The sequence below is a fragment of the Meriones unguiculatus genome, chromosome 6, assembly GCF_030254825.1.
Source record: "Meriones unguiculatus strain TT.TT164.6M chromosome 6, Bangor_MerUng_6.1, whole genome shotgun sequence".
In the NCBI taxonomy this organism is placed as follows: Eukaryota; Metazoa; Chordata; class Mammalia; order Rodentia; family Muridae; genus Meriones; species Meriones unguiculatus.
In genome coordinates this window covers 77,703,038-77,730,742 of record NC_083354.1, presented here as the reverse complement: position 1 = coordinate 77,730,742, position 27,705 = coordinate 77,703,038, and the positions used below count along the sequence as shown (strand labels likewise).

Genomic DNA, 27,705 nt, shown 5'->3' with positions numbered 1-27,705 from the left:
AGTGGGTACAGAGTTTGCTAAAAAGTTGGTTATTTTGCAGAGCCTTACACCATGGCTAAGAGTTTAGGGTTTGTTTGTTTGTTGTTAGTTTGGGTTTTGGGTTTGGGGGTTTTTGTTTGTTCTGTTTTTTGGTTAGATCTTCGCTCTGAAACAACCTGTGTTTCGTAAGTCAGCAGAAGATGAACAGCCAAAGCTATAAGAGGAGTACAGAAATGTTCCCAGCTTAGGCATCAAGTCAGAGCTTTGAAGAAGGAGGTTAAAGGAGGGGGAGGGGATCCCGAGACCTTGGGATGGAAGGTTTGCTTTGGAGGGCAGCTTTTCCATGTTGCCCTCGAGTGGAGCACAGAAGGCTGTCTGCTGTGGAATTTATTGACCATGCTTGGCTGCTTTCTGCTCCTCCCTCCAGACCCGGCCTTTGCGATTCTTCCCTCTTTCCCTCTTATTATCAGCACAGAGTTGGTGCTGAGATCAAGACGCTTGGTCAGAGCTAAGCTGATGCATCTCTGGACAAAGGCTTGGAAGTAGCTGGCTCCAAGCTCTGCAATGGAAGGATGTTCAGCTGGGAGACATAACATCAAAGAAGTGTTTTCTGGAGATTGTGTTTGTTTGTTTGTTTGTTTGTTTGTTTATTGATGTTTGAAGAGTTGTTTTGTTTGTTTTTGTTTTTAAGGAAGTGCAATTCCTAAATGACTACTCTGGGGTGTCTTTCTCACTGTGTATTTATTGACCTTTTAGCACCTTGTACAAGGACTTTTTATATCAAGGTGTATTATAAAGTTGAAAAACCATTTCTGTTTAGCATTTATTTTCTCAGCTATCTACAGTATTACAGAAAAATGTACACAATTGGTAGATATCTGGGGGAAAATTCTATTCCTACACTGTAGATTTAGGGGGAAAAACATAGGAATTAAAATGTTAAAAGTAAAAATAGGCAAATGTGTTTTCTCTTCCCTTAAGGAAACTAAGAGAAATCAAAGGAAGCAATTAATTAGAGTACCTTCCCAAGGGCATTGAGGGGTGTGAGGAAGAACTGGGGGACAGACTTCATTTGTTCAGTTGCCCTTTTCATATGGCCTGTGTGTTCCCTCCCTCCCTCTCCCCCTCTCTCTGTCTCTGCCTGCCTGCCTATCTCTCTTGGTGTGTGTGTGTGTGTGTGTGTGTGTGTGTGTGTGAGAGAGAGAGAGAGAGAGAGAGAGAGAGAGAGAGAGAGAGAGAGTTTATTTGCTCATGCACATATTTACAGGGGCCAGAGGTTGACATCTGTGGATTTCTCAATCACTGTCTTTCTTGCTTTTGAGACAGGGGCTCTCCCTGAACCTGGAGTTATCTGGCCAGCAAGCTCCTGGGATTGTGGATGTGAGTTACATGCCTGGGGATCCAAACTAGGTTCTTGTGATTACACAGTAAGCATTTTACAAGCTGAGCCTTCCCCCAGCCTCCTTCTTGCACTTTTTGTGCCATTCTCCTTCCCTAAAGGAAAGCAAGGTTTTGTTTGTTTGTTTGTTTGCTTGTTTTGGTTTTTGGTCCTATTTCTGAACCTTGCAGTGCTCTTCTGCATTTCTGTTTCTAAATTACTAAAGCAAGAGATATAGGAGATTAGAACCTAGGTATGCCTTTTATGAGACTAATACTTTTGGCTTTAGCAGGTGAGGTAACTCTGTAATATAACTCCTTCTTTACCTGTACCAAGCCCTGGGTTCAGTGCTTGGTGTGTGTAACATGCACGCATGCGCACACACACAGATAACACACACATGCATACATGTACACACACATGTACACACACACACACACACACACACACACACACACATCTCAAATCCAACCAACCAACTGAACAAACGACCTTTTAAGTAGCACCGGGGGTAAATGTTTTACCACTGATGAAACAAAAACAGGGCCGGGGGGCTGGAGAGATTGCTCGGAGGTTAAGAGCACTGGCTGTTCTTCCAGAGGCCCTGAGTTCAATTCCCAGGTACCACATGGTGACTCACAACCATCTACAATGAGATCTGGTGCCCTTTCTGGCCAGGCAGACAGAACAGTTGTATACATTAAATAAATAAATAAACAAATGTTCAGAGTTTGAACATTGCTTTCTAGTAGCTTGAAACAAAACTGAGTCCAGCCAGGCATGGTGGCACACACCTTTATTCCCAGCATTCAGGGAGGCAGAGGTATACAGATCACTGTGTGTTTGAAGGCAGCCTGGTCTGCAAAATGAGTCTAATATGCTCAAAGCTACACGGAGAAACCCCGTGCCAAAAAAACACAAAACTGAATCCCTGGTATGCAGTGTTTAAAAGGAGTGTTAGGCACAGAGACAGCTGATGGTCTGCTGGACGGATAAATCGACATTGAACACCACATTCTGGTATAGCCTTCACACCAAATGCTTTCATGGAGGGACATGGCAAGCATCTTAGTTCACCTTCCGTATCTGTTAGCCCTGTAAGCAAATCTCCATGTCCTGATCCCAGACCTGTGGGTTAAAATGTGGTATAATGGGGTGGTTTTACAGAGACAGACAATGGTGTCTGGCCGCCATGCTGGAGCCTCAGACAAGAGGATCCCCAGACAGATTTTTAGAGTTGTGTCACCGTTCCCTGAACTACAGACAGATTATGTCGTCACAGAGCCTCTTCCTGACAGTTTTTCACCTCCCTAATGAGTGGTGTATATAGTCCTTGGAAAAAGCGAAGAACTGATTGCTATGTCCTAATGCTGTGAGATTCATGTGCCATAAGTGCCAGGAGAGGTGACTTAGTCACTTCTGCCCTGGTCTCAAGATCCTTTGTCCTCTTATGGGTCTTCAAGGACCGGGGATGTGTTTTCACCTCTTTTCATCTCCACTGACTCATTTAGTTAAGCATTTTTATAAGGTGGAGGGGAGAGAGCCACGGTGAAGTTGCTGATGCAGTTGTTACTTTTGTCCACGAGGTGGCACTTGAGCAAGTGGCCTTCTTAAAGGATGCAGCCATAATACATGTAGAAGGTGTGCTCTGCCAGCAAGGTGACTCAAGCCAGCTGAGGAAAAGCAGTCGAAGCACATGAAACTATCCGTTTGAAAGTGAATGGATAATCTGAGATTAAGATGCTTTATGATGTCACATAAAGAGATTTTCCCCACAGTGCCTAGCTTCAGATCACTGCTGCAAAGGAGGGAATTTGTTCATCTTGATAGTCTTTTGAGCTTTAGGGAATAATGCGTGGACGGTACTTTTGTAGCCTAGGTTTCCATATTTGAATCATGGCCAGAGGATGGTGTATATTTGAGCTGCAGAAATTCCTTGCAGTAACTTAAAGGAAATTAATGGAACATGTTAGGCATAAGTTCTTTTTGAAGGAGCAGACCGTGAAGACGGTCCTGGATGCATTATCAATAACTCATTGCATGTATAATTAAACACCACAGCTAAATGAATAACTCCATGCTGAGAGTGTGTTAGTTGTGGTTTTTATATAAAAATGGTCAAAGGTACTTCATTATAAGCAAGCAAAGGAAGTAGATATTTACCTCTCTTCATGAAAGTACTTCTGGAAATGGAATAGCAAAATCAATGACATACTTTTTAAAACTTGTACTTCAGACCCAACTAAGAATTTTTTTTCCCTTAGTCTCTCTTCTAGTCAATTTTTATATTCCATTATATTTTCCCTGGAAAGAAACCTGTATTTTTCTTGATGATTCAGGGTGAAGAATCTACTGTAGAATCTGATTTACTCTATTAGTTTTCTCTGAAGGTAAAACAGCCAAGATAGCCATGTCCTGTTGTATCCTGCTTTCTGCAGAGGACAGTTGAAGAATACAATTAACAAGCAGCTCACAGGTTTCCTTACCTCCTGTCTCAGAGGAGAGCTGTGACAGGATTTCAAGGTTGTCAGGTGAGATATGAAATTGTCACCAGAGTTTGGTGGCATTGGAGAGACCCAGAGAAAGGAAAGATGAAGGATCCTGTTTACTTTTAATAATCGAGCTGTGCAGTGTGGGTAGGAAGGTCAGACAGGGCAGGGCAGCCCCAGTCCAGTAACCTTGGGTCTCAGAGGAAGAGCCTGCAGAGAAAGCCCTGCCTTCCTGTGGCAGTGCTAGTCTTCCAGTGATAAAAGCCACATTCTTCTATGGCCACACGACTCCATGCTTCTCTTCCTTTATGCTTCCCTCAGCCATCCCCCTCTTCCTGGCCTTTGCTTAAGTTTTATCGTCATTCCTGAGGAAGGGGGTGGAGAGATAGTAGTGAGAGGGTCTCAAAGGTACTGACTGAAACTAGATCTATAGGAGTACAAAAAGTACAAGGGAGTTGCTCCACGCAGATTTAGGTAGCAGGAAACAGGCATAATGTAAGAGTTAGTTCTGTGAGCCTTATAAGTATCCACGTTCAGGGAGGGAACGACCCGCTGTGCCTCACCTGTTGTCACATTTTATCACCACCCTTCTTTCGTAGCACCAATCTCCTGGTTTGGCATGTTCCCAGAAATCCCCCCCCCCCCACATCCTCTCTGTCTCTCTGAGAATTTCTACATCCTTTTCCTTTGGCTCCTGACCTGTCTATACTCCACATTCTCCCAGGGACCTTCAGAAACTCCCAGTACTCGGTCCTGCCATGGAAGATGGTGATTCAGGTAGCCTAGGAGTGGCCTTAGCTTCTTGGATTTATTAAAGGTGCTTCTGTGGCTCTGGTGCACAGATAAGTCTGGGGATCACTGGTGTTGCCTGGTTGACCTCTGATGCCAAACACTTTCTTGCTCTGAGCCTGCTCTCCCAACATCCTCAGTTCCTCAGATTTTAGCAGCAAAGCACCCTGCTGTAGTGTCCTGTCTCTGCTCATTTCCGCTTTTGTTTATTTATTCGTGTGTCTTAGAACTGGAGACTGAGTCTTTCCCCCTCCCTGTTTTTCAAAATCCATCTTGATGTCTGATGCTTAGGAGATGTCTAGTGATTGGTTTCTGAATTGAGGGGATAAAAAAATACTAATACTACGGTTTCAAAAAAAATCGATTCATTCACTTCTGACTTAGAAATCTTCATCGTCTTGGAAGATGCTTTCCTTGAAGAGCACAGATTCCCTAATCTCTTGTCTTTCCTTAAAGCAATGATAAGTACATAAAATTAAAGAAGAATATAGTGTTGAGCTGGGGGGTATTAGCTTGAGTCACAAAAGCCAGCTTTAGATAAGGGGTCCAAGGAGGGCTAAGCTTGGAGTCAATAAAGATCAAGGAATAGAGTGGAAAATGCTGTGAATCTTCAACAGTAATTCCCTAACACTTTACCTGGAGAATATTAATTTATCTAATTGATGATAATCTGGTCAATTTATTGTAGCATTAAAAATGCAAATCAGTTACCATATCAAAATATTCACTGGTGTGCCTGGGACATTTTACATTTTATTTTATTTTATTAGGTAATAATGGGAGGCATAATTGTTAATGTTTGATTCTAGCAAAATACGATTAGTTTCTGTGAAACACATTGTGCATTAATGATATCATTAAGATTAATGAATATAAATGAATGAGCTGGGGGTTTCAAATAGAACATAGTGACTTTGTGTCAGTGAGTAAAACTAGAACGATAGATTCCTTGATCCTTAAGGACAGTGTGCTAGCACTCCTACTGAATTCAAGTATACGCTAGAGAGAAAACAAATGTAAGAAATTAAATGCCAACCCCAGTGATTAAATTTTTTTAAACATTTATTGTCATTGTTTGAGAAGATCTTTGTGAATTGACTTTGGCAAAAAAAAAAAAAAGCCACCCTTTAGTCTAATTTTAAGGATAACTTTTAAAAGGACTTTTAATATGAAATTCTAGGTAGATATGTCTGAAAGCACATGTATATTTTGGTGTGTTAGAAATAAGGGTGATAAATCTTGAAAATCTTCGAAAAAATCTTTGAAATTAGATGTGACTTAACTCTTTTATATTATAGATGTGTACAACAGACATCTGTAACGTCAAAACTCTTAAGACATCATTAAAACACCTAGACAAATCTTTATTTTCCGTGAGCGAAAAAGAGTGAGAGTGCTCGTCAGGGACCCAGACAGAGCCAAGGATGAGGGCAGTACCACCCACAGGATATTTTTTTTTATGACTCTGTGTTTACAGGGTAGGAAGATACTAACAATGAAAACCAGAGCTGACTTAGCCGTGTTCAGCTTGCTTATGATGTAAGCTCCATGTTCTCTGTATCTCCCCCCTAACTAGTCATATTTACATATTGTGTCCTTGGGTGGTCTTAATGTGAATCCTTCTTCTGTGGATATCCTGTCTGATCTTCACCAGAGGCTGGCTTCTCTTCCTCTTGGCACTAGTGTGTGTGTTCTCCTCCTTTCAGCAATGTGAGGAGGAGTGTGTGTGGCTTTGCATATATTCGGTTTTCCATTTGTTCGTATGGCTGCTTGAGAGTTTTTACAGGGCAGTTTTTTGCCCTTGAGTGGCCTTTGTTGTCCTAGTGAGTGGAAGGGAAAAGTGGAGGGGGAGACAAAAGCTTTATTTTGGAGTCGGCTTGCTGCCTGGACCTGGGCATGGCTAGAAGAACCTGGATTTTCTTGTTAACTGCACCTTTTTACCGCTTTCATGACCTTGGGTTCTTCTTTGAGCCTCTTTGTCTCACTTTCCACAGTGGTAAATTGAACCAGTTTCTCCCCTTTCCAGTAGCCGATGAGGATTGATGAGGTAGAATCCAGAGCCTATTTTGTGTTTCTTCAAAGAGTCCTTTTAGTTGATGCCGGAAGACAGAGCTGATGCGGTGGAGAAGTGGGGCACATAGTGCCCGCTGCAATGTGAGAGCGTCCCCGAGAGGACTAACTGGAGCCTCTACACTTTTGCATTCTTGCCTGAAAAAAAAATCCTGGGTTAAATGTGTGTGTCTGTGCAACCAAGGAGCATGCATGGAGAGGACCTAGACCCCCTGCTCAGATGTAGCCCATGGGCAGCTCAGTCTCCATGTCTCCTGAGTAAGGGGAGCCGGGGCTGTCTCTGACATGAATTCAGTTGCCTGCTCTTTGTTCACTTCCCTAAGGCCATGCTGCCTTGCCAGGCCACAGAGGAAGAGGACCCAAGCAGTCCTGCTGAGACTTGATAGGCTAGGGGCAGATGGCAGGGGAGGAGGACTCCCCCTTTCAGTGGACTAGGGGAAGGGGTAGGGCAGAAGAAGGAGAGAGGGTGGGATCGGGAGGAGTTGAGGGAGGGGCTTCAATCGGGATATAAAATAAATGAATTATAAAGATAAAATAATAATAATAAAATAAATAAAAAGAATATTATTTATAGAAAAAAGTGTGCATGCATATGTGCTTGTACGTATGTGCACACACACGTGATGTATATGTGTGAGAGAGTATGCTACAACGCATTTACGGATATCAGAGAACAACTTTGTGAAATTGGTTCTCCCTTTCCACCTTTCTGGTGGATGCCGGAGATTTGACTCAGGTCACCTTGTGTGGTAAGAGCCTCTACCACTGAGCCATCTTACCCACTTGTCTTTTAAATTCCAAGGTTAAAAAACAAAACAATCCTTTGGGTTGTTTGTTTGTTTGTTTGTTTGGTTTGGTTTTATTTTTAGTTGGTTTTTTTTTTTAATACTCTGTGTTCAATATTTTCCAAGAAGTTCAGCTAGGTAATAGTTCATTTAACTTACAGGTTAGCCTCTTGTCACTGTAGTAAATCCAAGGTGGCTGTGGAGCTAGAGAAATAGCTCAGTGGTGCTTGCTCTTCCAGAGGATCCGAGTTCAGTTCCCAGTACCCATAAGTGAAATTGCCTGTAACTCCAGATCCAGAGGGTCTGATGTCTCTGGCCTCTCAGGTACCAGCATTTGTCCATTTATTTACAGATGGACAGACGGACACATAATAAGTTAACAGTGATTTTTATAATCTCTGAATCAAGAAATCTACTCTGATGAGGATGCTGTTCATATCTTTAAAAACAAATCAGCCTTCATATTTTATCTCAAGGTCTATTATTCATAGAAGTCATTTTTAGGAATATCTGTTTTATGTGCTTGCTACCCTACTTAGTTGGTTCGGGCACCCTCAGTATCAGTATCGTTTCAATGCAGGACTGTCAAAAGCTTGCGTGGTTGATAGGTATTTCCCCGTGACCCTGCCCATGTCACCTCACACACCCGTCCCCCTATCTATTAATGTGGAACATGGAGTTTAGATAAGCACCAGTTCATTGTCCCATTGCTAACTGTGCAGCATTGAGACATGTAGGGACATAATTGAAAAAAATATATTGGTGCTCTTTCCAATTGTCAGTTCTTCATAAATGTCGTATGAAAAAAAATGAAGTTGTATTACCCGGTTTTATTAGAAATGCTACATTTTGTTGGATTCGTGTGTTCGCAAAGTAGAGAATATTTTCCTGCTGTGATTGATGTTGGGGCATTTATGAGGATAGTCTGCTATATTTCATATGTATATGAGGGTGTCATTGTTAAAATGTTCAAAAGAAAATTATGTATGTGATTTATATTTTATTATTTCCTCCTGGGATGTAATTTTTTCAATCCCGTGATTCCTATCATGTTGTCAGTAGTGATTTGATGGCTAATATGCCAGAAATAATTAGATAAAAAATGGTGATGCAGGCGTCAAGACAATGCAGCTTTCTGGTGAAGAGGCTTAAGCGGAAGCATGCGTGTTTCATAGTAGGAATCACGGGTTGCATATGCCTTCAGATTGCAGGCGAGGCGGGATAGAAGGGGAGCTCAATGCAAGAAGCGTGGGCTGCGGCATATTCCATAGGCATATGCTTGCTGCTGACCCCACCTGCAATTCAAGCTAAATTAAATGTATTTTGGAACATGCTACTCCGGGAGTTTCGTCTGTGGGAAGGTGTTAGGCCCTCACATTCTGTTTGAGTGAGGAAGAATTTGTCTGTCTCTAGAAGGCTGGAAGGCGTCTCACCCTTTGTTTGAGTCGACTTCCTGATGGATTTCAAATCGTTTTGGGGAGCAGATACATATGCTATGTTTGGTGTGTGTGTGTGTGTGTGTGTGTGTGTGTGTGTACATACACACACAAATCCATTCTTACCTTAGAGGTCAGAATGGTACCATTTCAAGTGACTATTTTAAAATACAAGTGAAGATCATTTGTGGCTACGGTGCCTGTACATGAATGGAACCTGCTGGAACTTCAGATGAAGTGGACCCCTTTCTAGGGCTCTGTTTCCTCCTGAGCACTGGTGACACCGCTACTTAATACCTGGTTATTCTTTGTGTTCTTTTAATAATCGGCAAATATTGACAGGGATTCAACAGTGGGCCATGTTATCATGGTAACTCAGTATGCATGTTGGGCAGTAATAAGGGTGAGTGTCCAACTTTTGTCAAAGCGCCATCTTGTCTCATCACAGAGGCATCATTACAGTGTGCCTTAGGCATGCACTGTCCAGCTCCCCTGTGTTTCCTGTGCTCCTCATTCCCACAGGTAAGAGTGAGGCTTCGGCCCTCTCCTCATCCGCGAGTGGAATCCTGGACAGAATTGAAAGGTCTGAAGAGACTGTGGCCCAAGGGCCTTGGGAAGCAGAGGCTCTGTGAGATGGTCTTGAGTGGAGGGAGGAAGGTCAGAGTGAAGTCTTGGTGCACCTCTTGGGAAGGCAAGAGTTCCCATACAGGGCTGTGCTGGGCTTCCCCGAGGACACTGGTACTAGTTTCCACATTTTCTACTGGGTCACTCCTCTTACTTTCCTCTTCCCTAAGCCCATGATACCTTGATACCTAAGAAAGGGAGGCTCCAGGGAGGGAGGACTTGCCATAGCCTGTGTACTTGCTCATGGCAGAGCCTGGAGAGGGCTGGCTGGCTAGCTATGTGGGCAACTTCTGGAAAACGAAGAGTGACGTCAGGACTGGGATTTCCCCTCTCCTTCCCAGCAGGGCTCAGAGTAGAACAAGCTTGCTCTGAGTCATTTGCTGAAAAGGAAAAGGAAATCTAAGGAGAATTCTCCTGGTGGTAAATTCCAGAAGAGTTATTTGACTAGGAAATAAGGAGCTGCTGGTACTGTGTCACCCCCGGGGCATATGCGGTGCCTGGCACAGCAACTGAGAGAATGCCCTTGGCTCTGTGTGGGCAGTGTGGCTGTACCTAAGAGCTGGTCGTGTTTAGAGGTGTCTAATTGAGAAGCTGGAGACTCAGGGGTTGCCTGCACAGAGAGGAGACCCAAAGCCACTTCTGCCTAGCTTGTCTCTGGATGTCCTTTTCCTCCACTTTCATTCCTTCCCTAATGTTCCTTTTGTCTTAGAAGCCCAAGGCACATAGGGATCACTAGGGATTCCCATGCTCTTGCTGGTGTGTTCTGATTGCTGACTGACTGTGAGAATTTTTTCTTCTTTAGGGGCTAAAGGACGCAGTGCCTTTCACAGCTCTGTCTCACTTTGAAAGCTCTGTCCTTCCTGGCTTTAAACACTACGGGGGAGGAAAGGATGGAGGTAGGGATTTAGACTCCCGTCTGGTCTGAGTTGGTGGCTCAGTTCTGCCTTTCCTTGGAAGATATATAATCCCAGAGAGTGTCAGTTTCCTCACCTATAGCGGGGGAGGTGGGCTTTCCTAATTTGTGGGGCTATTGTTTACTGGTCAGTGAGATGACTGATGGACACAGTATCTGACCAGTAAATAAATATCAGTCACTATTATTTATAAGTAAAAGAGATAGAAATAAAATACAAAAATTAGGAAGGAATTGAAATACATGCATAGAAATATGCATTTTAACAAAGCTCTTAAACAAAGGGCCATGCCCCTACCACCACTCAAGGCTGTCTGTGCCATTCAGATGGACAAAGGGCCATGATTGTTACCACAGAAGACTTTTGCAGGCCTTCTTGTGAATGCTCTTCTCCTTTGTGCCCCATGCTACCCATAACTTTTTAATTAAAAAGGCGGCAAACACAATTCAGTGGTTACCAGTGGTAATTTTATGAATGGAAAACATCATTAGTGGCTTAATGGGGAATGTATCCATTTGGCAATAGTGACTTCCCCAGGGAATGACTAGATAAGAAGTTGAAGCCTCCTTTCTCTTTCAGTAACTAATGGGGTATAGTGATGGGTATATTCGTCATTGTCTGTACCCTAGTTGAGAAGGAGCTGTTACCACCACGCTTAGGCATGAGCACATTTTGGGGCATCCCCTCTGAGCTGCCTGTAGAACACTGTACATGCTCTGAGGGTTGGGGCTGTCCTGAGGGGGTTGGGCAGGACGCTGGCACCATTCTGTCATTTGTGCTCCTGGCTCAGGTAGAAAGTAGGAGGGAGGACCAGTGTTCTTTTGGGGGTGGGGTGGGTAAGACCCTCTCCCTCCCTTGACACCGAGCCTCTGGGTAGATAGATGTTCAGCAAAGGCTGAGTTTGCTGCGAGGGGGTAGATGGAGCCAGTGGAGTGGGGTGCAGAGGGTAGGCCCGAAAACCTCACACATCTTTGTTTTATAAAAACAAACATGTATAAAAACAAACCCAGTGAGCACTCAATTGCCAGAGGATGGATGCAATCCAAAGAAATCTGGACTCAAGGTAACCAACAGAGCTCTGCCGAAGACAGGTTTCCAAATATGTGGTAGACAGAAACCTGACAGGAGACGCACCTGAATCCCTAGGCCGCACACTAACACTGCGCCGACGGCTGCCAGTCTCCATCACCTCTTTGTGAAAAGCACCCAAGTGCTCCTTTCCTGACTGGAATTTGGAATTGTTTTTGTCGCTGGGAGGTGTTAAACTGCGGTGACTATTGAAATGTCATCTTAACCTTTATTATAGTGACCGTGGATTTTGAATGCCTCATGACACAAACGAGGCGACAGTCCACGTGCTTTGTGACGTAGCCATATAAATATTTTTAAACCAGGTGTTTCAAAGCCCCTGGATTTAGACGACCATGCATGACAAAGCCTACCAGGTCTTCTTATTTGAACCCAGATGTAAAGGTGATGTGTTCTCAAGTTAGCGCTCTGTGAGCTAACCCTCCGCATTGTGAGCATATTCTGTGGAGGTATTAAACCACAGGAAAAATGAGTTTATTAATGGAAATTAGTTTGGATCCCAATTATTACCTGTGAATAGTGTCATCATTTGAGGGTTTTATTGCATTTTAACACATGGCTTATCTTGATGAGAAAATATATAGCAAAGGGTAAATGTAGCAATTTCCCTTTACTATTCCCTCCGCTGAGCCATTATTGCCTGATGTTATTTTTCAGCAGCCTTTCATTTTTGTCCCAAATGTTTTTGCCTCTGGCTTGTTCTGTTTCTTTAAAATGTATGTGTATCACTTCTCAAAGTGATACATTTTGACAGGTAATCGATATTTTTTTCATACTAGATTTGATGGTTATAATCTTCATCTTAGACTTAGTTAAGGGTGGAATGCTAACCTAGATTTTTATCTCAAAATATCCCTTTGTTAAGAGACAGACTTCATGTCCTCAGCCACAGTGCACCAGGCACCTTTACTGCCAAGGTGCCTGCTGCATGGGCTCTGCTTGTCAGGCACGCACATCAGCTGACTTGAACAGTGTGTCCCCAGAGCATCTTCGGGTAACACTTGGCGTCTCCCACCATTGGTCACAGAAAAGATACTTCTGACCTTCCTGCCTCCTGGAGAAGTGTGATCTTTATTTCCAGGGCAAAAGTGGTTTTCCATTTTTCTCTTTTTAGTGGGAGCTTTGCACCCTCCACCAGACTTTATTCTTTCTAGAAGCATTAACAGACTGAAGGTCATAGTCTTCAAATCAAAAGAATACATGGAAGAACCATAGTGGGGGTGGGGGTTGTGAGAAGGCTCAGCAGGTAAAGATGCTTGCCTCCAAGCCTATGGACCCAAGTTCAATTCCCGGAACCCACATGATAGGAGAGAATCAGGCCCTCAAAGTTCTCTGCTTGTATTGCATTGATTTACATGCAATAGTTGTTTTTTGTTTTTGTTTGTTTGTTTGTTTGTTTTGTTTTTTGTTTGGTTTGGTTTAGTAAAAGAACCATGAATGGCTTTTACTTTGCAAAGTTGAGCTTTTGGGGTTAAAAAAATGTTTCTCCCCCTAAAGTCAGTATGCCTTCCTTCTTAGTCTATGGGGAGACAGCAAGGACTTTCAAAGGTGTGGATACAGGCCTTGTCTAAGAGGGCTCCTATAATTCAGGGGGGGTTGGGTGCCTCTCTGAGAACCACTTGAAAGTGACTGGACCAGGAGTGCTGCTCCTGTAGTTACCGTTGAGAAGACCTCCTGGTCTTCATGGTCCAAGAAGAATTCAAAGTGCAGGGTGCGGCGAGAACAGGAGCTGTTTCTGGGCACTCTTACAAGCACATATTGCCGTCTTTAACTTGGGCTTTTCTTTGCTATAAAGAACAAACGTACTATTCTTACACCTTCAATTATAAACACGAATTCACAGCTCTAAAGGAATCTTTTTCCCAACTGTGGCTTACCCTCAAGTTGTTGGTGTGCTTTGAGTTGAGTGATGATCAGTATAGTGCTCCCCCGCACCCCCCCCGCACCCCCCGCACCCCCTCCAGCCCCCTCTTCTTGTAGAGGTGGCATCATTTCTCTACATATAAGCTAGAGCTAAAAACTCTCTGGGGCTTTCTGCCTTTAAGTGGTGTCAGATGAACAAGTGGAAAACACTGACACCCTTCTCTGCTGAGCCTCAGCTAGGGAGTACCTGACCGGACTTCTTTTGTATGTCTAGAGATGTATGCAAGGGCTGGCGATGTAAAATGCAATCAATTTCGCTCAGTGCTTAGATTCATAAATCCCAGAGCTATTTTTAATGACATAATCTAATCAATTGATAGCGAGGCTACCAGCATGCTGACAGCCAGGAAGGAGCTAGAACGAAGGGGGGGGGCTGTAGAGACCTGCCAGACATTCTTTCTTCTCTCCCCACATTTAGAAATCCTTAGATCTCCGGATTAGGTAGGAACCCGGGAATCGCTGATATTTTAAATAATTTTATGGCTGCTTTCTTTCCTGTGTTTTTCCTGAAGACAAACCTGTAAATGCCGAGCGACTGGGGAGGTGGTTCCCAGGCATCCCACTGAGTGCCTATCTCCCTGAGGACCAAACAGCTCCCCCAATTTAAATATCTTTAGAGTAGACACAGGAGGAATAATTTATTATAAATTGATAGTAATGTATATTCTTACTCCTGTGCCTGTGCCTTGCCGGTAATGAAAACCTAATATTCATCCCGTAGTTGCTTTGAATTGCAATAAGATGCGCAGGGTAAACAAGCCGAAACAAACTGTGAAATTGCACATGATGGGAATCTTTACCCCTCCCCCCCGCAGCAGCTTATAAGACTGTGAATAGGTTAATGTCCCAGCTAACGACGGGTCTTTGGAATTTCTTCCTCCTTTTTACGTGTCGGTCAGGTCTCACCAGAACTAAGTTCTGGATGGGGGAAATGAAAACCTCCACTCTCCGCGTGTCTTAGGGCTGGGAACTGACCTGGAGAGACTTCTGTGTAAAGGAATGGAGAGCTCCCTCGGGTGGGGAGCGCTCCTTGGAGGCTGGTTGGGGAGCAGCCGCGCCCTGAGCTCTCGCTTTCAGGTTTCAGGCAGCAGCCTGTGTGTTCTGCCACAATTTATTTTCTTTGATACCGGTTGAAGGGACAAGCACCAGGCGTGGTGGTGCCGTTGGACCGACCAGCTGTGCCCTGGTTTTTTCGTTTTATCCACACCTTCCCGATCAGCGGCTGTTTTGACAGAGGTGAGTGTCAGCGTTGATTTACTTAGCCACTTTGACCTCCGAAGGGGCTTGACCCAAAGCCGCCGCTGCTGAAAGCCATTTACCTGCTTGCCCGGAATACCAACAATCTGCATTTGGAAGAACAAAACAGGGATCCCAGGATTTCCAGTCTGATAGCGAGAGGCTTCTCTGCCCGCTGGGGAAATACATTAGGTGCCCGTCGGAGCCCACTTGCTGCGCTCTCCCGGCGCACTGCGAGCATCCCTGATCTCCGAAGTTGGCGGAGTGAATAACTAAGCGGGACCAGCTGACTTCAGGCTCCAATCAGCTAGAGCGTGATGTAAGTGTTTAGCAGCTGCCGGGCTCTGAATTAGCGTGGCCAAGTAGAGGTAGTACAGCATGGCCAGACTGTGGCGACAGGCTCAGAGAAAGCAGAGAGGGAGATGGATGAGTCCAGCATTCTGAGACGGAGAGGGCTCCAGGTAGGCAAACCTTCCATTCTCGACATGCAGGCTAATCAGTGGCCAGCCACTGAGGATTTCAAAGTTCCTGTGTCATTCCTTTACCGGGCACAGCTCTGTGCTCAGCTCTTAATATCTGCTTGGCAGTGAGGTCTGCTGGGGCTCTAGTTACAGGTCTGACACACGGAGTTCCGTGAGAGGTTTTTTTTTTTTTTTTTTGGTCAGAGACAATAGACAGGACTTTCAGTTTGACACTTTGGGTTTGGTTGTTGAGGAATAGTTCAGTCTTGGTGGTGGTGGCAGCTGATAAGTGCCTCTGGGGTTTTATCAAGTGTCAGGGAAGTCTGAGGCAGTAGCAACTCCGACTAGTTCTGGGAACACAGTCCTCAGTTCTGCCCAGGGGTAAGCCCCTCCTGGTGGCATCTGTGTGACTACTGGGCAATTGTCTCCAGCTGTTAATCCTCTGCCTGTCAGTGAACCTGTCAGTGAAAGGAAAGTTTCTGCTGGCAACTAGCTCAAAGTTGTCTGTGATTAAGAGACTAGGAAAGATGTCTGTCTCCCTGTCTTGCTTTTCTGTGTCTGAGTTTGCCCAAATCACTCTGTCTCTTAGTGTACAGATGTATGCCCAATGAAAACTTAGCAAATATGAAAACTTAAAACAAAAAACAAACATCTGCTTGGCAGTCGTTCGAGTTTAATAAGGATGCCACAGCAGAACTGTGTTCAAAATTAGCATGTTTATCTCCCAATAACTGTTTCCCGTAAAAAGTGGGTTTTTTTGTTTGGTTTTTTTTTTTTTTTTGGTTTTGGTTTTGTTTTTGTTTTTCTTTAGGGAAGAATCTGGCCATTATTGAACTCTTGTTCACTATTTTTGAAATTAAGAAACTATGCCTGATTGAGGATCCAGATTAGGTGACATGCTTAGCCACGCTTCCTCTGTGACCTTTCCAGTCATTGTTGCCTTAGCCAGCTGCTTTGGGTGCTGTGACATTCCTTATGTTGAGTTTACATTATAGTGTTGTGGGGCAAACCGAAGGATTATTTGTGGGTAAACAAGAGAGGGATTGAAAAAGTTGGAGTTCAATGCCGTTTATTGTTCCAGACCTAAGTAAACAGATGACCTCCTGGGAGAGTCCGATGGTCATTGTTTTCGAATGTACAGTCACTGCTGTGGACTTCCTTTTCTTTGTTTTCATCATCTCCATAAAGTTCTGGTAATGCACAGCTGTTTGTGGTCTTCCTGACCTCCCCAGAGCCACTGGTTAAATATGGAAAGGCTCTTTGTTAAAACAGTGATATGCTGTTAACTCCCCATAGTGCCAGTTAATATTAATTGAAAGCACTTTGTCAGTGTTTTCCTCCCTGGAATTTACTTTAATGGGTTTAAAATATGTTTTTGAGAAGAAATTTTGTAGTTTCTTTTTCTTCTTCTCCCATTCTGTGATGTTTTGTTGTAACAATGTCAGAGACGGTTGGAAGCTGTGATGCTTCGCAGGGATGTTGGTTTGACTTAATTTTAGAAATAAAGGAGTCATTGGTGGCATTGAAAGCCTTAGAGCTGTGTCTTTCTTTAAAAAGATGTATAGCAAAACAAAGAAACTTTCCTTGTTAATGTGGAATTGGAGTGCTGGGTCTTGTTTGTGTTGAGCAGCTCTTGGGGCACCTGATGTCCTGATACATCTCCTGAGCAAGAGTGTCTACTTTGTATTGTGAGTGAGAAGCTGAGTCTTCACCTTATGAGAAATGAGATCTTGGAAGTGTCTCAAAGTTCTTCCTTCACAACTCTCCACCCACTTAAACAAAGCCTGTTTGCTCCTTTCGCCTAAATAAAGGGCAAGCGGTGTTTTAAAAAGACACCCCGCACACAGAGCAGCTGCTTTAAGAAATTCCAGTGTAAGTAACAATAAAAAGTCTGAATTTGCATCACAACGGACTTGTGAGAGCAACGCCACCTAGTGAGGTTGAGATTTGGTGACTTTATAGATAGAGCTATGTGGGGCTTTCAGGCTGCTGGTGAGGTACCTCTGAAGCAGCAGAGCCAAGAGCAAACCTCCTTGTCTTTTTCCCTGCCTCTGACTCTCTGTGTACAGGAAATCCTGGGCAAGCCTCATCTCCCTTGGGCTCTACTTATCTTCCTGTAATTTGACAAGCCTCAACACAGGACTCTTGCATTTTTAAAATAAAGATGTGGGTATACTTGAGTTTTTAAAGTTAAAGACCGCCTAATACAATAAATATTAGTTATCACATTATCTTTAAGTTAGAACAGTTATTAGGAAAGCCAGTAAATACTGATTAGCGAGATCATGACAATTATAAATATGGAGGGTTTTATGTATAGACTATAGAGAGTAAGAGCCTGTGCACTGAATAAATGAACAGTGTGTGGAGCTAACCAGCTCTTTAAATAACTTAAAGCCTAGTGTCAGAAATCTGAAGTGCACAATATTCTAATTTTCTAAAATCTAATTTTACAATAATGCAGTATGTGTTCAGGGCAGGATGCTACAGTGTGTGTTTGGAACTTATTTTAAGATCTCAGTACCTCTAGCTTTTCAGAACAGGCATACTGGTAATGTCTTTCAGATTTGGATTTTGAAACAAAACAAAACAAAACTATTTTAGTCCCAACATGTAATTTCTCAGAGCATGGCTGCCTCATCAGTGATGGCCTCGCTAAATTGTTCGATGTAAGTGCCTGCACCTTCTGTGTGTGGACTGTTAGCACTATTGCCAGTGCTAGTGATGACACTTCAGCCCCTGCTTCTGAAAAGGGAGTATGAGCTGGAGGCTCCAGCTGCTTTCACCATTATATTCTGGAAACTTCTCAGACAGCATCTTAAAACAGGAGGGAAACTGACTGATGGACTTGCACAGGCCTTGGACTTTGGGCAATTTGAATTTCTAGACAGGTCTAATTTGTCAATGGATAACTGGCTCCTTTCAGACCTAATATGCCTCATCTGTGGGTCATATTTTTAACTGTCAGGGAAATTAATTGTTTTAGTGATTTCCATTATATGTTTCCGTCTTATTTGTTTTAATGAGAGGGTCCCTATCTCCACTGTGATGGATTCCAAGGCTGGAGAACAGTGAGTACCCGGAATCACTGAGGTGGGTACAAGTCACTGAGAGAAGGGCGGGGTGTCTAAGGAAGGCTTTCCACAGTTCCTGTCCAAAGTCTTGTTGAACAGTGACCTTCTAGGCACCATCTTCTCTTACCCCTTTCCCCCCATTAAATATCCTCATTGCAAGTCTACTTCCAAGGTAGCACGTGCTGCTAGGGTGTGGAAAGTTTTTCCCTCGTTGCTGCATGACGCAGAACAGCAGAATAACTAGATGCTCATATTTCAGAGGTTCCAGTAGGCCTGGGCTTTGTTTGATTGTCTTTGCCTGATCTCACTTCCTGCCCCAGACATGCACTCACCTTAATGAAAACAAAACAAATAATAAAGAACTCACGTGTGCTTTGTGTCTGATTTTCCTGACTTTCCTCTGATTTTGGTCTGGAATTCAAGTTTAGAAAGCAGAGAAGCAGACGGAGTATCAGATCACCTCTTCTTTGTGTATGAGTATAGGTCATTGCAGTCCTAATGTCCCGGTTTCCCTTCCGTGCCCACTTCAATGTAATTAGAGGCGAGTTTACACCTTACCCAAGATTCAACAGCACTCTAATTATGTGGGAGTACCACTATGTCCCTAGTCATTTGAAGACTCTGGGTGACTATTTAGAGTCATCTAGTTAGAAGGGCATGGTAGACACACTCAAGCTAACATTTATTTCTCTTCGGGATGAGGTACTTTTCCTCTACAGCAGTTCTAGAAAAGCCTGTAGATTTCATTGGGACAGGAAGAATAAAGGTCATAAGTGAACAGCCACCTAATTTGTTAGGCAGATTAGAAACACATGAGTGGAGTTTCTTTCTTTCTTTCTTTCTTTCTTTCTTTCTTTCTTTCTTTCTTTCTTTCTATTTATTTATTCATTATTTATACAGTATTCTGCCTGCATGTGTGCCTGCATACCAGAAGAGGGCATCAGATCTCATTATAGATAGTTGTGAGCCACCTTGTGGTTGCTGGAAATTGAACTCTGGACCTCTGGATAAGGAGCCAGTGCTCTTAACCACTAAGCCATCTCTCCAGCTCCCAAGTCATGTTTCTTATGCATTGGAACAGTTTACTTTCTGTTTGGAGACAGACATGATTCTATAGCTTCCTGATGGATAATGTTGATATGTCCTTGAATTCAGGAAAAAAAAGATAATTTATATGATAAGAACATTAATCATAATAATAAAAATGTTAAGGATATAAAAATAAACAATACATAAATATACTATATAAATTAATAGATAGATAAATAAATAAATACATAAATAAATAAATTTGAAGCTAGGCGTGGTGGTGCATGCCTTTAATCCCACCACTCAGGAGGCAGAGGCAGGTGGATCTCTGGTCTACAGAGTGAGTTCTGTGACATCTGGGGCTACACAAAGAAGCCTTGTCTCAAAAACAAAAAACAAAATCAATTGATACAAGATCCTGGCTTTTCATAGTTAAGGACTCAGCACGTTATCATCTTTGTAATTCTGTGAGTGATAGAATAATTCTCTTCATCACCCTGGCTCCCAAGTATAATTTCTTCATCACTTGCATCCTCTTACCAAGCCATGTTAATCCCCATGAGTCTAGGTCTGCCCATTCTTCATACCTGGATTGCCAGGACTCGTGGTGGTGTCAGGGTTCATGGCCCTGTCCTGTCCAGCCTGTTTCTCAACCCTGTTCCCACCAGACTTTCCTTCTTCTCTAGAATAGAATAAGAATGAACAGTTACTTTTTCATCTGGTCTCTCTCCTTTTCTAGTTTTACTCTGGCCTCGCAACACTGCCTCATCATGTTTTAGGATACCTAATGTGCATGCATCCGGTTTTCCTACAGTCACTTCAATTACTTTTATTTTGTTGTTTTGTTTGGATACAGGGTCTCTACATAACCCAGGCTGTCCTAGAACTCACTATGTTGACCAAACTGCCCTTGAATTCACAGGGATTACCCAGCCTCTGCCTCCTGAGTGATGGGATCAAAGGTGTGCACTGTAGTAGGACTTTCTCAGACCCACCAGTGGTACAAATAATGACACAGAGGTTTTTTTTTTTTTAACATCTTAATGCTTGGGCGTTTTAGCTGGGCAGATTCCCAGCCAGCTTTGTAGCCTAATCTGATCCTGGCACTATGTCCTGCTATGTGGCTCACTCTACCTCTCTGCTCCTGTTCACATCCATCTGTTCACCTCAGTGTCTCGATGGCAAATCTCCCCCATCTGACTCTTCTTCCAGAGTCCTTTTCGCTCTATCCGGAAGTTCCGCCTTCCGCTCCCTGCCCAGCTATTGGCCCTCGGCTCTTTACTACAGCTAATCAGATACCATTCTAGAAGGCCTTACTTAGGCAGGTGAGGAATGAGCAATACCAAAACCCTGCCAGCGTTTAGCTCTCTGCCAGTACCGATTTAACAGCTGAATGTACACCCCTTCGCACAGCGTACCCCAACAGTGTGCCATCCTGCCCGGCTACCTTTCTTTATTTTATCCAGATTCTTTCTGTTTATCACAGACCGAAGTTAAGTTCTCAGTAGTTCACAGAAACTTCCATAATTACTACATTCCATCCTATTCTCCCCTGTATGGCATTGTTTTATTTACATACTTAATTCTATAGGATATTTGAATTATTTTGTTGTGTTTTTAAATCATTACATTGCTTTATTTGTGAGCATCTCACAGTTTAAAATGATAGACTTATTAAGGGTCGAAGGCGTTAGAACCAGATTTGTGTTCAGTGACATAGAACACCTCTGCAACCAGGGTCAAGCTTGTTCGCCAGTCTGAATCTCCGTGTTCATGTCTGCAACGCAGAGATGACAGTTTGAGGAGAATGGCCACTCTCTTAGCTCCGCGTTCAGCTCACGGGACCTTTTCTGTTAACTTTAGCTCTCTTTGGTATTATTACTAAGTTGCACAGAGTGCAGTTTTAAGTAATTAAATAAGCGTGTCATCAGTGTCCAAGCAATAGAATCATGGTGTGCATAAATTGGTTTAAGCTGTGTAATGAAGTCATGTGGGAAGCATTAGAAAAGCTTAGGTGAATGTGCAGGAACCAGAAGCAGCAAGGGCAAACTTGATTTTCCCGATAAAAGAGCAGTTTTAATAGAACCCTGAGTTCTAGAAGACATAGTCAACCATGGGACTACTGAGATTAGTGGTTCTCAACTGGTGGGTCATGACCCCTTTGGTGGTGGGGGTCACATATTAGATATCCTGCATACAGTTTTAAAGGAACCACAGAATAATTTGGGTTAGGGGTCCCACCACACAAACTGTAGTAAAGGGTCGCAGCCTTAGGAAGGTTGAGAGCCGCTGTCTTAGCTGCTTCCTTCTTACTTTCCCCTGTCCTTCCGCAGTGGCTCCTACGCATTAAGCATGGTCAGAAGCTCGTGGGGAGAGCGGCTCAGAGACTCAGGAAGCCAGAGCTGCATGAGGGGCTAACCCAGGAGACCCCTTCTGCTCTTCTTCCAGACGGGCCTCCCACAGGTTCCAACATAGACTCTCCAACACTTACCTCATCCATCTGTTTGCCCATAGAGGCCTTTTTGCAGAATTACTGCCTAACACTAAGTCCTTCTATTGAGGGATGACGGGGAAAATGACTGAGAAACATCTCCCCACTTTTTGTCACCCAGCCCTGACCGCTGGAAGGCCCACCGATTATGCTCAGCACTGTCCCAGAATAACGTCAGGTCCATAGGATGAACTGGTTTAGACTCATGATAAACTGGCCCATGAGCCGGCCTGTCCTCCCTCCCTGGGTGAGCTAGCTTGTATCCGGTGATGGCCACTATCCTGTCTTCTCACCCATGCCTACCTGCTCAGAATTCACTACATAAATGCAGCAGACGGCTCTTCATTCTTTAACTCTTGCCATCATCTGGTTTTATTTATTACACCTTTTAAAAATTTTAAATTGTCTGAAAAAAATGCCTTCGAAGAGGTAGGTCCTAAAACTTTGATAATGTTGCGCTCAAAACAATGAAATTACTTAAAGGAATGTGAGAAGACTAAAGGAGATAATAGACAAACTGATCAATAAACTATAAAAATTGAGAATCACATGAACTTAGAGAGATCAATATGCATGAAGCAACCAATCATTTTATTGTTGGCACTGGACTCTAACAAAGGCGAATAGGCTGTTTAAATTTACTAGAAGCATTTCAAATAAATTATGAAATACAAGCAGAGCTTACTAATATATCTTAGAACTACATGTTTTTCTTGGCATCAGCCACAGGCAGGGAGATTGGCAGAGAGCATGTTAGAGGGCAGCACTGCCATTAACACAGTTTTTGAATGTGTTTAGAGACGTGTGGAAAGCTGACAATGCGTCAAGTGTTTCAGAGAGCAGGTTGCGAGCTACATAGTGCATGTAAGCTTATTTAAAATGTGTACCACCCACACATACAAACATGTACGTGCTTACAGGGCAGGAGTAAGTGTGTGTGTGTGTGTGTGTTCATGGGTGGCTGGGCCTACCTAATGGGGGTGGAAGGCAAGAGCCTGGACATGTTTTGGAGTGTTTAAAAATCATCTCATTTCTGCCACTCTCTAGCTGTGTAATCTCAGCTGTTTCACTCTTCACCAGTAAGCACTTATTTGCCGAGTTCTTAAAGATGGATCACAACAAGGTATAACCACCTGTCATAACTAACATCTAAAATCTCTTTTGTTTTTCTTCATATCATTCAAATAAGAAGAAAATGCATTAACAGATCAACTCATCCATGTCTGGGTGCGATGGGAAAATTGTACTTGTCCTCATTCCTGTTATAGTAAGCACATGATATTTGTCATAATCAATTAAAAAGCATTGATTTTTGTCATAATCAATTAAAAGAAGAGGACTTGTAAGGACCGTTTTTATTCTTTAATTGTTTAAGAGAAACTTTGGAAGTCCGCATTGCTGTCAGAGCTTCCTGTTGCCTGGGCTGTGGATGTGGTGCACAGAGATTCCATTATCATCTGGCAGGGGCGCATGGCTACAGTTGGAATGTGCTGTTCCTCAATCATCATGGCACGCACTTGGCAACCCACTCAGGGGCATGCTTATTAGGGTGGGGATGGCTAGAGGAAGCACTAGATCCTTACACCAAAGCGCACAGATGCAATTTTACAGTTTTGCAATTGTTGCCACGTGCTCCATGGTTTACATCAGGAGACCACCTCAAGGACATACCAGGACAATTGCCTTGGCTCCTGGAAGCTTCCTCCTCATGCCAAAGATAACACATGTCCACAGTTTTGAATGGAATCCTTCTCAGGGATACTCCTGAGGAACACACCTGTTTTAGTTCTGATAATTTTTTTTAATTTACATAAGTTGTGAAGGTGTCTGCTTTTCCTCCAGGCAGAGAATATCAGCCCCTTTCCTTTGCCTTCCTTTCCAGAGATGTTTGTTTAACAGCAAAAATAACAACAGTGGTGATAGTTGTACTGAGCAGGCCTGTGTCAAAAAACTGTGTTTTGTCTTCAATATATGCTTCTGGTTTTTGTCTTGTTTTATTTTCCTTTAGACTCTGGCAGGGCAAGAGTAGAAAGTAGGGTTGACATGGGAGAGACTTATAGAATGGTGGAGATGACAGCAACTTTCAAGCAGCATGAGTTCCAGCCATTGCAGCCATGCCTTTTTGGTGGCTGAACCTCTGTCACATAGTGGAAGCCAGGTAAGTACTGAGTAGGCAATAAGAACAGTGTAGGGAGGATGGATGTGCATCATATACAAGGCTAGCCAACAGACGCGTAAACCCTTCTTAAAGAGCTTCAGACAGTTGTAAGAGGAAGCAAAGAACAGAGTTCCAGTAACGGTCTCATACTGAGGGACTGGACTTTATGTAAGGAGGCCATTGCAGGATTTATAGTAGGGCACAGAAATCCCTTAGCAGCTATCATGGAAAGTGCTTGAAAGAGCCCAAGGCTAGAATCAGGATAAACAGGAGTCAGGTCAGGAGTGATGTGAGCAGCGGACTGAGGTGCTGACAGAGGAAGTACCAAAAAGGCAATTTAGGGCAATGTCAGCAGGCTGCAAGTGACCTGTGGCTGATCAGGAAAGGAGGGTTGGAGGAGACTGGAGGGGACTCCAAGGGCTTGAGGGATTAGTGAACAGAGACAAATAAGAACAAGAAGAGGAAGTGCTTTGAATATTGATAAGAGACATGGCACCTGTGGAAGCCACCCGGGATGCCTATAGAGGGACAAGTTGTATGTATAGTTTTAGTCTTCTCAAGAGGTGTCTAGATGACAGTCTTACGTCCTCAGCCCTAATCAATAATTGACCTGGATCACAAGTAAGGGGAGCATATGATTCTCCTGGGTTAACAGATTTATGTCAGTATAGTTTTAAGAATTATACTGTTATCTTAATGCATATTTTGCCAGAATTGGACTGCATAGAATAGTTTAATGGTTTTAGAGTCACACCTTGAAAACAGTGTATCCAGTTTTGAAGATATGTATCCTTTTTTCTTTTCGTTTTTTTTTTTCTTTTAAAAAAATTGCTTCCAACATTGACAACTTGCCTGCTAGTCTCATTCCAGGATAATTTTGAAAAGCAAAGTGAAACATCCCAGATGAGAGAGGCTGTAATGGAAAAAGCAATTCATTCTTAAATGAAGACGATGAGGTTGGCACCATATTGCCTGAAACAGTGAGTGAATTTAAAACCTAAGTGAGATTACATCAAATTCAGCTGAAATTTTTGTTCCATTTGAATGGAATATCTGTAATTGAAGATAAAGGGTTCAACTCAGAAAGGCACGTGATGAAAGGGACCATTTTATCAGTTTTCTGACACTCTTTCCAGTGTCCTTTTGTACCTGTGAATGTGTACACAAAGCCATTAAGTTATATTGATAATAAAAAGACTCAACTCTTCTTTTTATTTAGAGTGGCCAATACAGAAGAATATTGGCTTATTTTATTCACAATACTTCCTGAGTTTCATATGTTGAGAACATGCAAAACCTCCCTCAGAGAAGCCTTAGGAACTCATAGATTATGTCAGAAAATATTAGTGGACTAGTAGACTTTTAAAAACTTGATGCTCAAAGTTAGAAGTCAGTCTGGATGGGGGACTAGAGAGTTGGCTCCCAGGTTAAGAGAGCTGGGCGCAGTGGCTCACACTTATAATCCCAGCACTCAGGAGGCAGAAACAGGTGGATCTCTGTGAGTTAAAGGCCATCCTGGTCTACAAAGTGAGTCCAAGACAGCCAAAGCTACACAGAGAATCCCTGTCTTGAAACCAAGAAACAGATAGAGAGAGAGAGAGAGAGAGAGAGAGAGAGAGAGAGAAGAGAGAGAGAGAGAGAGAGAGAGAGAGAGAGAGAGAGAGAGAGACTGATCACCACGGTTCTTATACAGGACCCTCACTTAGTTCCCAGCACCTGCACTGGCTAGCTTACAAGCACCTGTAACTCCCGCTCCAGGAAATCTGATGCCCTCTTCTGGCCTTCACAGGTGCCTGCATTCATGTGCATAAACCCACATATAGTCACGCAGAGACACATAATTAAAAAGAAAATATTTTAAAAAAAAGACCTAGATTTATTTCAACTGTGATTTTATCATGTCATGTTTTTAATGATGAGACAATAATAGCTTTATAGTTTCTTATGACATATTCTCTCATCTTTTAATGATGATAAGTTGAATAATACTATTGATGACACTATCTTCAGTTTTCCATTAAAATTTTACTCTTTATATTAATGGTGAAGCTCACTGAGCTTCATTCCCCATGATTTAGCAATCCAACTATGAGACATAATGGTAGAATGAGTCAAATTTGATGATATGCAAGAGTAGATTATTTTTATTATATAGTCCCATGTGGGTGGAACTCAGTATCCATTCCCTTCATGTGGCCTCATGCTCAACATAGGTCTTTTCTCCTGGCTTGACTCTCAGCTCACCTGTGTCACTTCCATTCTTCTGTGTGACACAGGTGAGGTTTTGACACATGCTCGCTTGTGCAGTTTCACTGAGTTGTCTCTGGCAGCTTCCTTTAAGAGATACATGACCAGGGCAGCCACTGCTCATTAAATCAGGCCCAAGAGCTGGAGTCAAAACTAGCAGACTCACCTTCTCCCTGCAGACCTGCAAACAGAAGTACTGACTTTCGCAGTGAGGTATGCAGTGTGTGGAACAGCAGAGACTAACACACAGGACAGGCTTCCGTGTGGCTAAGAGCAGTGGCTGCAAGGCCTACCAGCCTACTGTTTGAGTGCCGACCTGCCCTGCGTGGGCTCTGTTCCCTTAGGCATGGTGCTCCTTTACAGCTTTACTTTTGTTATCAGCAAGATATAATTCTTAACTCAGAAGGGTGTTCTCAAAATAGGTATGACGTGCGCATGTAAATGACCCCATGCGCATGTAAATGACCTCAGCCAGTTTCAAGGAGAGGGGGAGGACACTGCTTTCATTTGTTCTGTTTCCTCTGCTGTTTGAAAGCACTAACGTTTACTCATGAGGCCTAAGCAGGCAACTTTCTGTGCTGGGTACTTGCTATGAGCCAAGCCTGACACCTCATCCCTTGGACTTCTCAGTGTCTGTACTGCTGGAACAAAATGATGGAGCAGCCTTGCTAGGCTGCAGAAGAGGACATTGCAGCCAGTCCTGAAGAGACCTGATAAGCTAGGGTCAGATGGAAGGGGAGGAGACCTCCCCTATCAGTGGGCTTGGAAAGGGGCAGGGAAGAGATGAGGGAGGTTGGATTGGGAGGGAATGAGGAAGGGGCCTATGACTAGGATACAAAATAAATAACCTGTGATTAATATAAAAAATAAAAAGCACAAAAAAAAAAAAAGATGGTTGAGAGGTCTTAACAGTACAGCCATTCCTCACAGGAGGCCAAGGAGGCCGAGATCAAGGTGCCTGCATACTTTGTGCCTGACATCCCTTTTTAATTACCTGGCTGACTGCTTAGAAAAGAGACCCTATGTCTTTCCTGTCAGTAAAGGCACTGGTCTCAGCCTCCTGACCCCTTATCTCACCCAACCTTCATTATTACTCAAAGCCCACCTGTGAATATCACACCGGGAGTAAGAGCTTTGGCATGTGAGTGGCTGGGGCGAGGAAGAGGTTACACTCATTTAGACCGTGACACTAACCATGGCATGTGAGTGGACACTTAGTAAACGTAGGTTTTCCGTTGATACATTCCCTTGTTCCTTCTGTCTTCTTATTTCTTTCAATTCTTTTTTTTTTTTTTTTTTTTTTTACGTTTCTAGGTACTTGCTATGAGGCAAGCCTGACACCTCGTCCTTTGGGCTTCTTGGTATCTTATGACCCTGTTTTTATTAAAAGGAACCAAAAAAAGACTAGGGAAGGCAGAAAGGAAAGAACAACAGTGCTGTGCTTGGAAGGGCCCAGCACTGGGAAGGTTATTCAGATACCTAGCACTGGGCCTCTCCCGGCTTTCGAAAGGTTAGTGTTTTGAGATAAGGGGA

General features: G+C 43.3%; 1 protein-coding gene across 10 annotated transcripts in view; it reads left to right on the top strand.

Moving 5' to 3' along the window:
• The window catches only part of Mast4 (microtubule associated serine/threonine kinase family member 4), a 585,425-nt gene that overhangs the window by 229,387 nt on the left and 328,333 nt on the right, over positions 1-27,705 (top strand). For 2 of the 10 annotated variants that reach the window (XM_060385661.1, XM_060385660.1), the window contains exon 1: positions 15,063-15,173. The exons of 6 other annotated variants lie outside the window; for them this stretch is intronic. In XM_060385661.1, the coding sequence (XP_060241644.1) occupies positions 15,135-15,173 (39 nt within the window). In that variant the 5' untranslated portion in view covers positions 15,063-15,134. Of the gene's footprint in view, positions 1-15,058; positions 15,174-27,705 lie in introns of those variants that run through there. 2 more of the 10 variants (XM_060385664.1, XM_060385663.1) reach the window with 2 other exon arrangements.